Source organism: Xiphophorus couchianus, chromosome 3 (assembly GCF_001444195.1).
Source record: "Xiphophorus couchianus chromosome 3, X_couchianus-1.0, whole genome shotgun sequence".
Classification (NCBI taxonomy): domain Eukaryota; kingdom Metazoa; phylum Chordata; class Actinopteri; order Cyprinodontiformes; family Poeciliidae; genus Xiphophorus; species Xiphophorus couchianus.
Window position 1 is genome coordinate 11,296,538 of NC_040230.1, and position 14,780 is coordinate 11,311,317.

At 34.0% G+C, this 14,780-nt stretch overlaps 1 protein-coding gene across 3 annotated transcripts; it reads left to right on the top strand.

Moving 5' to 3' along the window:
• The first annotated feature begins 2,633 nt into the window (after positions 1-2,633).
• LOC114142367 (carcinoembryonic antigen-related cell adhesion molecule 1-like) lies at positions 2,634-11,124 on the top strand. Of its 3 annotated transcripts, XM_028013620.1 has the most exons (8): positions 2,634-2,737; positions 4,352-4,684; positions 5,872-6,156; positions 7,500-7,757; positions 8,415-8,526; positions 9,212-9,249; positions 9,453-9,621; positions 9,787-11,124. In XM_028013620.1, the coding sequence occupies exons 1-7, from the start codon at positions 2,692-2,694 to the stop codon at positions 9,593-9,595; spliced, it is 1,215 nt and encodes a 404-aa protein (XP_027869421.1). In that variant the 5' UTR covers positions 2,634-2,691; the 3' UTR covers positions 9,596-9,621; positions 9,787-11,124. The 3 variants fall into 3 exon arrangements, with proteins under 3 accessions (XP_027869421.1, XP_027869420.1, XP_027869422.1); XM_028013619.1 differs by having other exon boundaries at positions 9,453-11,124; XM_028013621.1 differs by lacking the exons at positions 2,634-2,737; positions 4,352-4,684; positions 5,872-6,156 and adding exons at positions 6,350-6,663; positions 6,870-7,148 and having other exon boundaries at positions 9,453-11,124.
• The last annotated feature ends 3,656 nt before the right edge of the window (positions 11,125-14,780 follow it).

The following is a 14,780-nucleotide window of genomic DNA, read 5'->3' on the forward strand; positions in this document are numbered from 1 at the left end:
AAAAAGAAAGTGTTTAGTAATATACCGTACTAAACATTTAGTACAATACTAAATATTTAGATATAGTAATATAAATCTAAACATTTAGATTTATATTAGTTTATATAGATTTATTAATATACTTTTCTATTACAGATTTCTATCTTCCAGTATTTTCTGTTATTAAATCAAAATAATGTAGAAAAAACAAATGAAAGCAACTGTACTTAATAAATTTCATGTTATCCCATGTCATATTCGCTAAAGCTTCCAAATGACTTGAACTGTTAGTATTCTTTTGCAGTTCTATTGCAAAAATGCATATAAATTTTTTATTTACAGTGAAACTGGCAATGCATCCTTAGAAAACATATACATATTCAATGTTAAAGTAGGTATAGTATCTGTGAGGTTTTGGTTTTTCTGTGTATTCATTTAGGTTTCTGTGTTCAATTGAGTCTCTGTGTTGTCCTGTCTACCCCTTGATTGCTCCCAGCTGTGTCTTGTTTCTCCTGATTACCTCCTTGTGTATTTAATCCCACCTGTGTCCCTTATTCTTTGTTGGGTCCTCGTTTCATCTGTCCTTTGTCTATTTCGTCTCATGTAGTTGTCTTCACAGTCATGAGTCTTTGTCAATTTCTTTGTACCAGTTGCTACCAGTTATTGAGCTCTTAGCCTTTTGCTCATCTGTGCTGCCAGGACTTTTTGTATTCTGATATCCTCGTTAAATTCATAATTTCTCATCATAACCTGGATCCACCTACATCTGCTAATTATGACAGTATCCCTCTATATTTATTTATCATATAGTTTTCTTTAAAGTACCTCCAACATTTCAGCTGGAGAAGTCTTATATGCCACACCTCTTCCTCAGATCTTCTATGCTTTCCTCTGTTTCATTATCAAAGATCTCACTGAATTATATTCTATTTTATTTTCCTATTTCATTACACTCTTGCAAGCGTTATTGTAAAAACTCATGTAGATCTTTAGCGAAAGGCCAACATTTGACCAGAGAATTACTAATAAAATTGGTACAAGTAAAAGATAAATGAAAGTTTTCTTTTATTACATTTTATTGAATTAAAGTTTTTTTTGTTTGCTTAAACTTGGAAGTAAAAATAAATCAAAGGCACAAACAAGAGGTCTGTGGTCATTAACTGTCAAACATCACCTCCCTGTGGTGAAATGATGTTATTGCAGGAAGATTTGAAAGACATTTTACTGACACAAAGTCTTGATAAAAAAAGGAAGCTGAAGATTTGACATTTGAGTCACTAAAAGTGAAAAATTTATTAGAGATATATTGTCAAAAGTAATGTTAAAGTATTTCTTATGTGCTGGTATTATTTAAAGGAAATGTTTTCATCACGATGCTTTGGACAGGTTTATTATAGGATCCACATAAAACTTTACCACTTGATGGTACTTTAGTTCAGGAGGAACCAGCAGCCGAGTCCAAAGTGTACAGGAAGTAAATGACTGGTGCTTTTATTATGCTCAATAAATGTGTCATAATTAAAGCACCAGTAATGTAAAATAATTGTTGTTTCAAAAGGCCTAAAATTTGATGTCAGATTTGAAATGGCATAATGTATGCTACCTTTAAAAGGTCTAAGACTCAAGTTCTATAAATATCTAAAATTAATTTTGCGCAAAATCTGAGCTTTTCCGGTACAGATAAATGTACCAGAAATAAATTTACAATTAAACCTTGAGAGCTAAGCGCTAATGAGAGAACAGTGACAGAATAGAAACACAAGCATTTGTTAATGATTCATACATTTTTACTTCCAACAGTTACTAGATTATATATTAAGATATTCAAAATCATAGAAAATTTGAATTTAAAATCTGTTTAATCTCACCAAGAAACTTGCTTTTGTGACTAAATAAGGTAGACATACCAATAGATGACAAAACAATTTAATAGAAGAAGTATTTTATCTGTAGTCAACATTTCATTACAACATTCGTATGTGTAAATTTATTTAAATCCATCACTATTATTTAATATCCTTCTCAGTATCACCAGATAAAGCTTTAATTGCATCAAGTCCATCACTTATGTTTGTTATTTGTTATCTTTCCTCTTTATCTTTTGATGATTAATGTTTGATTCAGAGCTCCAATACTTAGGTTAGAGGGCCTCTTTGTCTTATCAGATGCATTAAAATATAAAGAGCTGATTATTAGTAATTTCCTTTTGTACTAAAGGTAATCAACTTAAATGTTTACATAATTTGATATAATGTCCATCTCTATCATATGATGACCTTTGTCTCCCAAATTAGTTGTGCAGAACCTTCAGAATATGTTGATGTTAAACTTGATTCATGGGCATATTCATGTTTAAAACCCATTTTAATGAAATAATAGGACAAAATATGGGCTTTTCTCAAACTTCTTCATATTGACTCTTAAACAATGTTAGCTTTTCAGAAGACCCAGATTGCCAATTTTTTAAAATTTAGACTTTAATTATTTTTAATAGATAATAATTTTTCTCTAGAAATTAGTGTCTTCGTTGTTATTCAGTTTTAACTTCTAAAATTATTGCCAAAAGGATCCAAAGAGGAAGATTTGTTAATAATTAATAAATGAAGGTTTGACAGTTTCACTTCCTGTTGCTGCAGTTGCCAGATCAGAAAGCAAACAGTACTCAGTGAGGGAAAGAAGCATCGCCTTCATTCTTACACTCAGTGAATTAACATGAAAACATCAATTTTATTCTTCATCCTCCCTGGAATTATAATAGGTAAGTTTTCGTCACTGAAAATATTAGATGAAAAGATTTTCATAATGTTGGTTAAATCTTTACTGACCTGCAAATCTGGTGGTATGTACTGTTAATTACAGAAGTTAGTGTACTTCTTATATTTTAAAGGTGTGATATGAATAAAGTTGAACTTACAAACAATTAATATGAAAATTCTGTTTACATGTAACATAAGCTGCAGCAAATGAGATCATTTGCAAAATTTTTACATTTTACAATGTAAAATTTAATATTTAGAAATTTTTGTTTTAAAATTCTCTGTATCTTGCAAATTATCTTTAACTATAATACAATAAAAAAATACGCTGCCCATAAAAAATATATGATTTAATAACCGTTTTTCAAATTTCTTTCCTAAACCCATGAAAACACTGCAGAATCTCAACTGCTAAAGAAAGCTTCAGCCCATTGCATTAAGAACTCACTAAATGTCACATAAACAGTTAGCAAAAATACTGTTGGACCGCAGCATAAAGTCAAATGTGCAACAATAAAATAAATCAAGATGTCCCAAAACTGTCCTACACCTGTGAAATTTTAATAAGAGTTGAGCTCTGCTTGTCAAACAAATTAATCTATTTTCTCTGAAAAATAAATACAGGATTTTTTAAACTTATTTAAAATATTAATATTTTTATATATTGACTGAAGACACACCATGGCAAAGCAGTGTATTTTAGCTGTTAGCACAATTTCATATATTTTGGTCCTCAGTGATTTATAAACTAACAGAAATTTTAAAGTCTATGCTCTGAACTACAGGGAGTCAATGGAAGAACTTTAGCATTGGATGATGTTTTCTTCCTGTTTTCTGGACATTTTTCAAAAAATTTATTGAAATTATATGAACTCAGCAAATTATGTTTTTCAGATCATGAGAAGTTTATGTTAAATACGTGATTCAGTGAATTAAAATAACTTAAATGTAATGATTCTTCTTGGAGCAAAAATGGAACCACATACTGTTTTTCATCTTCTTTGACTTCTTTAGTAGGAGTTCAGTCGTAAAGCATAATAGTAACTTAACAATAGTAAATGCATCCAGGAATTTATTGTTCTAGTGAAGGTGCCAGAGAAATATTGTACTTCTCCAGATTATATGTGTGAATACTGGGAGTATTACAATGAATCTGTAGCTTACTTTTCTCCCATTGTGAATGCCTGCAGAAAGCATGTTGTAGTAAATTAACAAAATCTCATGTTTCTGAATAGTGAGTTCCCCTACCAGTAAGAAGAAAAAGTGGATTAGGTTAAGAAAAACTTTGGTAAGAGATTCAGTGTTGTGAAAGGTTGGTAGACCTAAGAAAATTTGGAGGGTTCTGCTGCTTAATGTTGACAAAACAGGGAGGAGAAACAGACACAAAAAACAAACACATGACCAGTCAAACTATTTATGAGAGAAAAACAGGGAGAGAAAACAAAAATTAAGAATATTGCAAAATTGAACAATAATGGGAGTAAATATAGTCGGATGGGAAGATGGGGTCAGTCATTCTGAAAATGAATTCTCCATTTTTTTTCTGGGGTTTCTTTGTGTATTTTTGTGTGTTGTTAAATTATCACTGAATTACTTTCTTAAAATGTTTCCTCCAGGTTTATCTAATGGAGTTGGTGTGTTACCAGATGGTCCTCTGATTGCCTCTGTTGGAGGGACAGTAATGTTCACAACAGACTTGAATCCAACAGAAACGCCATTTACGTTTGTCAACTGGCAGTTTGATAATGGTTCAAAACCTCAATTCATAATTATATCACAGTCTACTGGAGACACAACTGCACCAGAATATGAAGGCAGGATCACTCTCTTCAGATCAACTGGATCTCTGGAACTAAGGAATCTGAAACTCAGTGATAGTGGAGAGTACACAGTTACCATTCAAGATGGAATAAATCAAAAGACAGGACGCACCATACTGAATGTTTATGGTGAGTAAAACCTCAAAGCATAACTATTACACCATGTTCCAAATTATTATGCAAATAATATTTTCTCAGATTTTCTTAAATGGTCAATGCAAATGATGGTCAGTATAATTTTCAAGTCATGAACTATTACAGTATAAATCAAATTTTACTGAACAAAGCTCCCCATGAGAACAGTATTTTTTTCAAAAATAAAAAACTCAAATTGCACTGTTCCAAATTATTATGCACAGCAGATTTTCTAAACATTTTATGGATTATAAAGAACTGCAAACTTTCATTCTTTGAATGTGCAGCATTAAGTGGTCACATGTACTAAAATCAAAAGCTATTTAATCAAAAACATCTCAACAGACCGAGTTACATGTTAACATAGGAGCCCTTCTTTGACATCACCTGCACAATTCTTGCATCCATTGAAGTTGTGAGTTTGTGGGAAGTTTCTGCTTGAATTTCTTTGCAGGATGTCAGAATATCTTCCCAGAGCTGCTGTTTTGATATGAACTGCATTCCACCCTCAGATCTTCTGCTTGAGGAAACTCCAAAGGTTCTCAATAGGGTTGAGGTCAGAGGAGGATGGTGACCACACCATGAATTTCTCTCTTTTTATGCTCATAGCAGCCAATGACACGGTGTTATTCCTTGCAGCATGAGATATTGCTTGAAACCTGTGGCCTGCTTAATAATGTGGAACATCCTTCTTAAGTAGATTTCCTTTAATTGAGCTCACCAGACAAACTAATCAACCCAGTTATCTGAAATTAATTATAGTGATTCAAAGAGCCCTGGCACACAATACCATCTATAAATTTAATAGCACAACAAAAAAATTAATCTTTATGATACTTAAATCCAATTTGCATAATAATTTGGAACACGGTGTACAGTTTAGTCATAAAATGTGTAATTGAACTTAATTGATAGAGCTGCAGGCAGCTCTTTCAATTCATATCTTACTATCCTAAGGAAATTAGGATTCCATTATTCTACATAAGAAAAATTACTTTATAAACCCAAATCTATGAACAATAAACTTATGAGTGTTTATTGATCAGTTTATAATCAAAATGTGCTTTTCACATTTCTCAATTTGTGAAAAGCAGTCTTACTTCTTTGACTTGTTCCTTATGGTTGTTTTCCCTTTCATAGATAGCCACTTTAAGCTGGCAGTTTTTTATTTCCTCCAACAGAACCAGTCTCCAATGTAAATGTCTCCCCACTAAGTTCAGACCTGATTGAGTTCAGCAGCTCTGTCAGTCTGTTCTGCTTCTCCTCTGGATTTTCTCTCTCCTTCCTCTGGATGAAAGACGGCTCTGAGGTCACAGCCAGTGACAGAGTTCAAATCAACACAAATGACGAAAACTCCAATCTGACAATAGTAAATGTGATTCGAAATGACAAGGGATCATACACCTGTCGCGTATCCAATCCTGCCAGTTCTTTCATCAGTAATCAAGTAAACATCTCTGTCAGTTGTAAGTTGTTCATCTAAATGCTCAACATCTGTTTAGATGTGATGCAATCATTATATAAAAATAATGTGAAAATTTCTGCTCCTTTAATATTTTTTTGTATTAACTTTCTTAATACTTTATTTAACTGCCTATTGTAATTATTTTAAGAATTCCATCTCCACATATAATATATGCTATTTCATTCCATTAATTTTTCAGTGAAATAACATTTCCTTTACATATTGCTGTTTCTATACTCAGATGGTCCAGATAATGTACAAATAGAAGTGTATCCATCTAAGGAACATCATGAGAAAGGATCAGACATTAATCTGACCTGCTCTGCTGACTCATCACCTTCTGCTGAATATCAGTGGTTTCTGAATGGAGACAAGCTGACCAGTAGCGGTCCATTGCTCAGACTGATAAATATCCAGATGAGTCAGAGTGGAAACTACAGCTGTCAGGCCTTTAACAGCAAAACTCTGATATCTCAAATATCTGAACCTTCACCTGTCTCTGTTCATGGTAGGTATGACAATCTTTTCAAAAGCTCTACCTCTATTTTACATTAGTAATGTCAAGCAAAATCAGTTAATTGTCCTAAAAGCCTTTTTGTAGAGATGCCTAGTCCAAGTCTTCTGTCATGATTCTTTTCTCTTCTGATTAAATTTCTCTTCAGTTGTACTTGATTGTCATGTACGACTTTTATCTTTTTGTTTTTTTCCATACAGAGAGAGTCTCTAATGTAAAGGTTACTCAAGACGTTACCCACTTGATTGAGTTCATTGGGTCTGTCAGCTTCTCCTGCTCCTCCTCTGGATCTTCTCTCTCCTTCCTCTGGATGAACAGCAGCTCTCAGATCACAACCAGTGACAGAGTTCAGATCACTGATGGAGGATCCAAGCTGACTATAGTCAATGTGAACAGATATGATGATGGATCTTACAGCTGTTATGTGTCTAATCCTGTCAGCAATGACAGCAGTAATCCTGTAAACGTCTCTGTCAGCTGTGAGTTATTCACTGTTATTATAAGCTTCCTTTGAAATCGAAACAATGGAAACTTAATCAGAACAACTCTTATTTGTTACTATTCCTACATTATTTGGGAAAATATCAGAAACACATAGTTTCAAATTAGATGAAGTAAGATGTCATTACATTTATAAAACATAGTTAAATATACCAAAATAATTATGTCAGTAATGACATAGGGGATCCAATGAACTTTTAATATGCACTTCTTTTTCAATTCTTTGAGATATTTATTTTAATGAAGTTAAACTAATACTACACTAAGAAAAGGTGCTATGATATTAATGTATAGAAAAAAAATTAATTAATTGTTCTCCATAATTACAGATGGCCCAGAGAAAGTCAACTTAGAATCACCTTCTCAAAAATATCCAGAAGGGTCGAACATCCATCTGTCTTGTTCAGCTGACTCAAGACCTAATGCCACTTTTGAATGGTTCTTTAATGGAAACCTGTCTGGTTCTGGATCTGAGCTCAAACTCACCAATGTTCAGAAGGATCAGAGTGGAAACTACAGCTGTCGGGCTTTAAACAGCATAACCTCAAGATATCAAACATCTCAACTTTCACCTATCTCTATAGTGGGTAAGTATAATAAAGTAAAAGAAAATGTGAAAGGAAACATCAAAACTGTACAAAAGTGGTTTAAATGTTTATCCTTTACAAGTTATATCCAATAGCTAAATGCCAGATAAATGAGAAAAGGAATTTTAGTTAGTTTTTTTTTTACTTTTTAAAATGTAGTTTGTGTTATTTTACACCAGTAGCTCCAGTTGGTCCTGTACTCCATTCATTATCAAGTGTTTCTTTGTATAGGATTTGTCCTGGTATTTTTTTTTCTGTGCTTTACAGGGTCCCCATTTAATTATTTTTTAATAAATAATGATTTTACAAAATCTAAACTATTAAAATAGCCTACTTTTATAGTAATTCTGTCTGTTTTAACAACTTCAGATATAGTTTAGATTTTGAGCTGATCAAAGATAGTCTTGATTTCATAAAAGCAGACAAATCTTTAAGTCAAGCCATTCTTATGCAGATATTTTGATTTTGTTTTCTCATATTGCTAAAAACTGCCAACACCTACACTGTGAGTACACCACCTTTAAGAGTTACCATAAATGTTACGTAACCTTGTCAATGTGTAACAAATACAATGTAACTACTATGTCTGTTCATAATTTCATTATGATAAAATATATATATATATATATATAATTTTGCTTTTCTACTTTATTTTAGATGCTAGTAAACCTGCAGGCCTCGTTGGTGGCGCCATTGCTGGAATAGTAATTACATGTTTGTTAGTTGTTGCTGCAGGAGCTGCTGGAGGCTATTTCATCTACAAAAGAAGGTGAGTTTATTTATGTAACTAATAATACATTTTGTATGTTAAGCTTTTTAAACGACATTAGAGCGCAGTTCATGCTGAACTGTGATTAACATCACAGACGTCTTGTCTCGGGCTGCACAGTGGCGCAGTTGGTAGCACTGTTGCCTTGCAGCAAGAAGGTCCTGGGTTCGATTCCCGGCCGGGGTCTTTCTGCATGGAGTTTGCATGTTCTCCCTGTGCATGCGTGGGTTCTCTCCGGGTACTCCGGCTTCCTCCCACAGTCCAAAAACATGACTGTCAGGTCAATTGGTTTCTCTAAATTCTCCCTAGGTGTGAGTGTGTGTGTGAATGGTTGTTTGTCCTGTATGTCTCTGTGTTGCCCTGCGACAGACTGGCGACCTGTCCAGGGTGTACCCCGCCTCTCGCCCGGAATGTAGCTGGAGATAGGCACCAGCAACCCTCCCGACCCCATTAGGGACAAGGGTGAACGGAAAATGGATGGATGGATGGATGGACGTCTTGTCTCAGTTATCCATATTTATCACAAGTTGTCTCGATTATGTTCTCTTGTATGTCATATATAAGTTATCCTACCTGCATTATAACATTTCTTGAGTTTTAGCTTTACCTTCCAGAAATTATTGATGATGAGTCTGTTGATTAACACATTTTAACAATATCTTTTCTCTGAATATGGGCTTTTTAGAGAAAATGTGAAACCTGCATCACATTCAGGCACAACAGGTTAGTTTGTTTACACTCCATTCAATACATAAATCTCAGTTACTTCACTTTCCTAGTAACTGATTCCATTGTAAATGAAAATATTTTAGGGAACTTGCATCATTTACAACAAAGCTCAAGGAAATAGCTTAAACTGGCTTATCATCAATACCCTTATTAAGAAAATATTTTAAATCTCATGTTTAAAATATTTCTGCTTCCAGAGCAACAACATGATTATGAAAACATGCCAAGAATAAAGAAAAATAAGGAAGAAGGTCATGTTTATGAGAATTTTGCAGTTACACAAAGAAGTAAAGAACCAGAACATGTGTATGAGGAAATGGCACCAATAGAGAAGAAATAAAATTAACAGCTTTGGGTCCTTTAAAGGTGAGTTCTGAAGTAGGAATTTGCTAAAAAAGGAAACAGTTTAAAGTACTTGGATACATTGTAATTACTTTATATTTTAAAAATACTCAACAGTTAAGTATTTTTATAAAGCCTTGTGGTGGTACGAAGTTAATCATTGCACTAATATTTTTTCTTGTCACACAGATGATCAGAGAGAAACACATGATACAACAAGAAGAAACTGATAATGTTCTGCTGTATTTTTGCCTTTTGGGTTTATTCCTATTTATCTCCTTGCTGAAAGTTTTAAAGTCTTACAACAATAAATCAAATATGTAAAGTTTTATACATTCTTCAAACATTGTTAAAATGTTTACTACCTCCATATTGATCTAGAGTAAGAAAATATTTTTTTAAAAAAGCTTTATCAATGCAAGTCTTTGACAAGATTTGGTTTCAGCTTTGCTATTCATTTATTGTTGACTGTAATGATGCTAAGCCTTGACTTTTCAACCTTTTGAACCTCTGCCATTGACATGACTGTAAACTTATCTTATTGGTTATTTGGGTCCGGTTAAGTTATTTGAAAAGGAGTGCTATATATTGTCTCACCACAATTTGTGAGATGCTGTGTTGCATCTCACAAAACATAAAGATGTTGTTTTGCTAAAAAGAGGAAGTGGTAGAGACAAAAGTAAATGAGAACAACATATTCAGGGAACGTGGCTCAGTGGTAGAGCAGAAGCACCAAATATGGAGCCTACAGTTCTCATTGCAGATGACCTCATTTCAGTTCCAGGTTCAGAACAATTTGATGCATGTCTTCCCCTTGTCTCTCTGCCTTTCTTCCTATAAGCTACTGTTGAATAAAAACTACTATTGCCATAAAAAACTCTTTCCTCTCCTCAGCCTTTAGTTTAACTGATTGGTTTGAGTACAAACCTCTGTTGTCTGCAACTAGTTACAGCTCTGTTCTCTTAAACAGCTGTCATCCACCTCCCTCTAGTGTTCAGCAGGAAATGCAAAAAAAGTTCTGATTTATCATCTTGTTATTTTAGACAGTTAAACAGTTCAGACCTCATGTGTCATCACTAATTTTAATTCAAAGCCTCAGGATCAAGAAGCTTTAAAACAATCTGTTTAGTGGCTCTTTGTTGTTGTCATGATGGCCTTTTAGACTTTCATTGAAATATCTCTGCTTTTATTGTGTTTTTGGAATGAAGTTAAAAATAAATATTAAAGAAGAAACTGGTTTTGCCTCATCATTATGAGGTACATATTTCAGAAATATTAGCCTGTTTTTAGTTTCCATTATTCATCATGTACTAAATTACAATTTAAATGGAAATCATATACACTGCAAAAAAACAAAATCTTACCAACTTTTTGTGTCTAGTTTCTAATGTAAATATCTTAGTACACTTAAAATAAGACAAAACTAACTTACAAATAACTGCTCAGTCAGTAAAAGGGGCTTTCTTGATGAAAAAGTATTTGTTCCACTGTCAGATTATTTCACTTATAACATGGGAAAAATGTCTTGTAATTACTGAAATAATCTGCCAATAGAACTTGTATTTTTCATCGATATTTAAGAATTATTGATTTAAAACATGCTCCTATTTCTGAAAGGTTACTTGTGAGTTAGTGTAGTCTTGTTTCAAGTGTACTAAGATATTTACTCTAGAAACCAGACCAAAATTACTAGATTCTGTGTTTTTGTAGTGTAGAGCAGTGGTCCCCAACCCCCGGGCCGCTGACCAGTACCGGTCCGTGGATCAAGTGGTACCAGGCAACACAAGAAATAATTAAATATTTCCATTTTATGTATTATTTGAGTCTGGAGGATCTTTTATTTTGAAAATCCTTTAACCGGATTCTCTCGGTTACCACTTGCACGCCAATATTGAGCCCAGAAGCAGCAAAATGAGTAAGAAACAGATCAGATGTCTTTGGAAAGTTTCTCTGAGAAGGGGAAAAGGCCCAGCAAAGATACAGGAGAATGGATTTATAATAATAATAATCCTGCATCTTCTAATGTGCTTTGTAAAGATTTAAACTCTGATAAACACTTGTAATTTTAATATAGGCTAAGCATGTTTTATGAACAGTTTAATTTTTAGTAATTTCATTTTATTTTATATAAAAGTATTTATGACTGGATTTCATTTGATTTGATAGACCTGATGAATAAACAACAAGGTGTTGTCTGCCAGAGTTCAGCTCATGATGAGAGCAGCTGTTTGTGACATGCACACTTTTCTGACCTAGATTACAATAAATGTAGGACATTCTTCTTGCTGCTCTTTGAACCTTACTGTCATAGTTTCAGCTTTGGAGTAAACATGGTTTTATTCACCCGGTGTTTAGTACTTGCATAAACCAATTTCTGACTTTAAAGTTTTGCAAAAATGAGAATGGTAGTTTTATAACTGTGTTTGGCAAATTTTACCTACATTAGCACATATACCATTTTCAAAGTGTGTAAAGAAAGTGAAAATGTGCTAATTTCTACATATTAATTTACCTGGACTGTTTATATTTATTTCAATGTGGCATCGATGTTGAAAGTAATCAAGAAAAGTCCTGAAACTGTGCAGGTGTACATGTCAATAAAAACCTTATGATCACTGATATGACCATTTTATCTTTTTAACTTCTATTTATCTTCCTGAGACAGACTTAGGCACTGAATAAAAACAAACACAAAAAACTGTTTTGTTATTTTTGTCTCTTTCAAACACTTCAAACATTTATAGAAACCATCAAGACAACTTTTATGATGTTTACAGAGAATTATGAACACCAATATCAAAGCAGGTTTGTTGAAACTAAAGTTTAATCTGCTTTATATTATGACTTCAGTTTTGATAAATTCATACTTACCAAAGCAGTTTAACACAATGTGAAGAATTTCTTAACATATTTGAAGAGAATTAAATACTGATACACTTGTTAATGTTTACCACATCAAGAACTTCTAGGGTTTTCAATGTTACTTCCTTTACCTCTATTTACCTCCCATAACTAAACAGCATACAAGCAAGGAAAGCAGGATCTGTTTTTCCGTCTGTGCCTGATGAAACAAGATGGAAACAGCATTTATATACTTTGCAATCCTCTGAGCCGTCTCAGGTGGGATTTTACTATTTATTCTATGAAGAACTTTTTATTATTTCCAGAAGCTTTACAGCTCATTAAATATGTTGACATCCAGCACAGATTTTTAATTGTTATTTGTCATAAACTAGAACTTATAATGACAATTTTGGTGGCATGGATTAAATTAATCCAACAACTCAACAAAAGTTAAATTTTTTTTCTTTTTAATGTTTTTTAAAATAAAGAATTTCACCATTAGTACAAAAAAGTGTTTTTGAAATGTTTTAGACAACCTACCTTCATGACCTGGTTAGTTTATGTCTGACAAAATAACAATTTAAATAAACGTTGTGTGATTCATATTTTCTGTCACCATCTCAGACAGAACATCAATTAAATGGATTAGAAGAGTTTTAATGAGACACCAAAAGAATAACAAGAATGTAAACATCTACAGCTTTACACATTTGAAGCACTTCTACTGCATGAAAAAGAAAATGTGGAAATGAGTAGATTATTACATGAACCTTAAGCAAACAGTAATTGTGGAATGTTTTTATTGAATTGCATTACTAATTAAAAACTGTCTCTGGCAGGTTTGAGTGAAGGAGCTGGTTTATTACCAGATGGTCCTCTGAGCGCATCGGTTGGAAGAACGGTGATGTTCAGAACAAACCTTAATCCAACAGAAATACCATTTCAGCTTGTGATATGGTAAAAAGAATTTTGAATTGTTCGCCGCATAATTAGATCACTGCAGAAATAAAATACTGAAACAAAAATTCATAATTCATTTATTCATTCAATTTTAAGCATTTCAAGAAAACTGGCGGGCCTGGTGAAAGCCAGACCAGTCAGTCTGAAAGCCTGACAGTCAATAATTCAGAATTTCAATAATTCAGGTCAAAACAGTACAGATTTAAAGCAATGTTGAAAGCAATTTCAGTATGCATGATTATGCATTGTAAAAACTAAATTATAAATATATATATATAAAAGATGGCTGACGTGGTTGACGTGGCAGCAGATAGCTCTTCCGGATCTCTGGCGTTTTCCAGAGCTCGCTTAAAACCATGCATATATAAAACTATTGAGGATAAAATTATCGTAGAGGATGAGTTTTTACACTTTCTTTCTATCAAACTTAAGACTCTAAGCCAGGATGAGATTGTGTTGTTAGCCGTCAACACTTTTGACTCAGACTGGATAGAAACATCAAAGAAGACGCTGTATGAGCTCTGCACTTCTTCTCAGCGTAACATCTCGTATAAAGGAGCACAAAAGGATATCAACAATGTAAAGGCCTGCCTCAAAGTGCTAAATGAATGTGGGGATAATATTCCCAGATTTGTGTCCCATTATTTAGACGAGTTGCCTCCGGTGACTTTTACCAACATGGATGTCTGCGGCCTGCTACGCAAAATGGAACAGCTCCACGTTGCAGTATCTGCCATGAAGCAAACACTTCAAGCTCAGGCTGAAGTAAGTGAGGGTCTTCACGATGTTACGGCGGATCTGCGTAGCCGGGTGTCTGCTCTTGAACAGCGCGCTGATGAAGGATCTGTACCGGTGAAGGAGAAGGGTGCGGCGGACATGGATCTGAACACTGCCTTGGATATGGAACACCGTCCTCAAGTTCTGGAGGGAGATTCGCTATCAACTGTAAAGGGAGATACTCCTGCGATGTGTACCGGAGAATCTACGCCTTCTTCGGGATCTTCTTCTAAGTGGAGCCAGGTCGTGAAACGGCACCGGCAGCCCAAAGTTCCTTCGGTTGTGAATACGACGACTCGCTCTGGCCCTTCACTGGGACGCAGGAAAGCTGGCCAAACTATTGTTGGTACTGGGGCCGCAGGGAAAATCAAAATGGTGAAAACCAAACTGGTGAGTGTTTTTGCCTCTAAATTCTCACCTGACTTGGATGCGGAAACACTATGTGTTTATCTAAAAACCAAACTTGGGCAAAATGTAACATGCCAGAGAATCACTACTGTTAATACCAGGTACGCCTCATTCAAGGTTTCTGCCGAATGTAGTGAGGTGGCTGTCATGTACAACCCAGAGCTCTGGCCTGAGGGAACCAATGTGAGAAGGTT

Bases quoted from the DNA above. Each gene is read 5' to 3' on its own strand.
- LOC114142367 (XM_028013619.1), top strand. From the start codon at position 2,692: ATGAAAACATCAATTTTATTCTTCATCCTCCCTGGAATTATAATAG. The intron at 2,738-4,351 runs GTAAGTTTTCGT...TGTTTCCTCCAG, and splicing joins CCTCCCTGGAATTATAATAG to GTTTATCTAATGGAGTTGGT. The intron at 7,758-8,414 runs GTAAGTATAATA...ACTTTATTTTAG, and splicing joins TTCACCTATCTCTATAGTGG to ATGCTAGTAAACCTGCAGGC.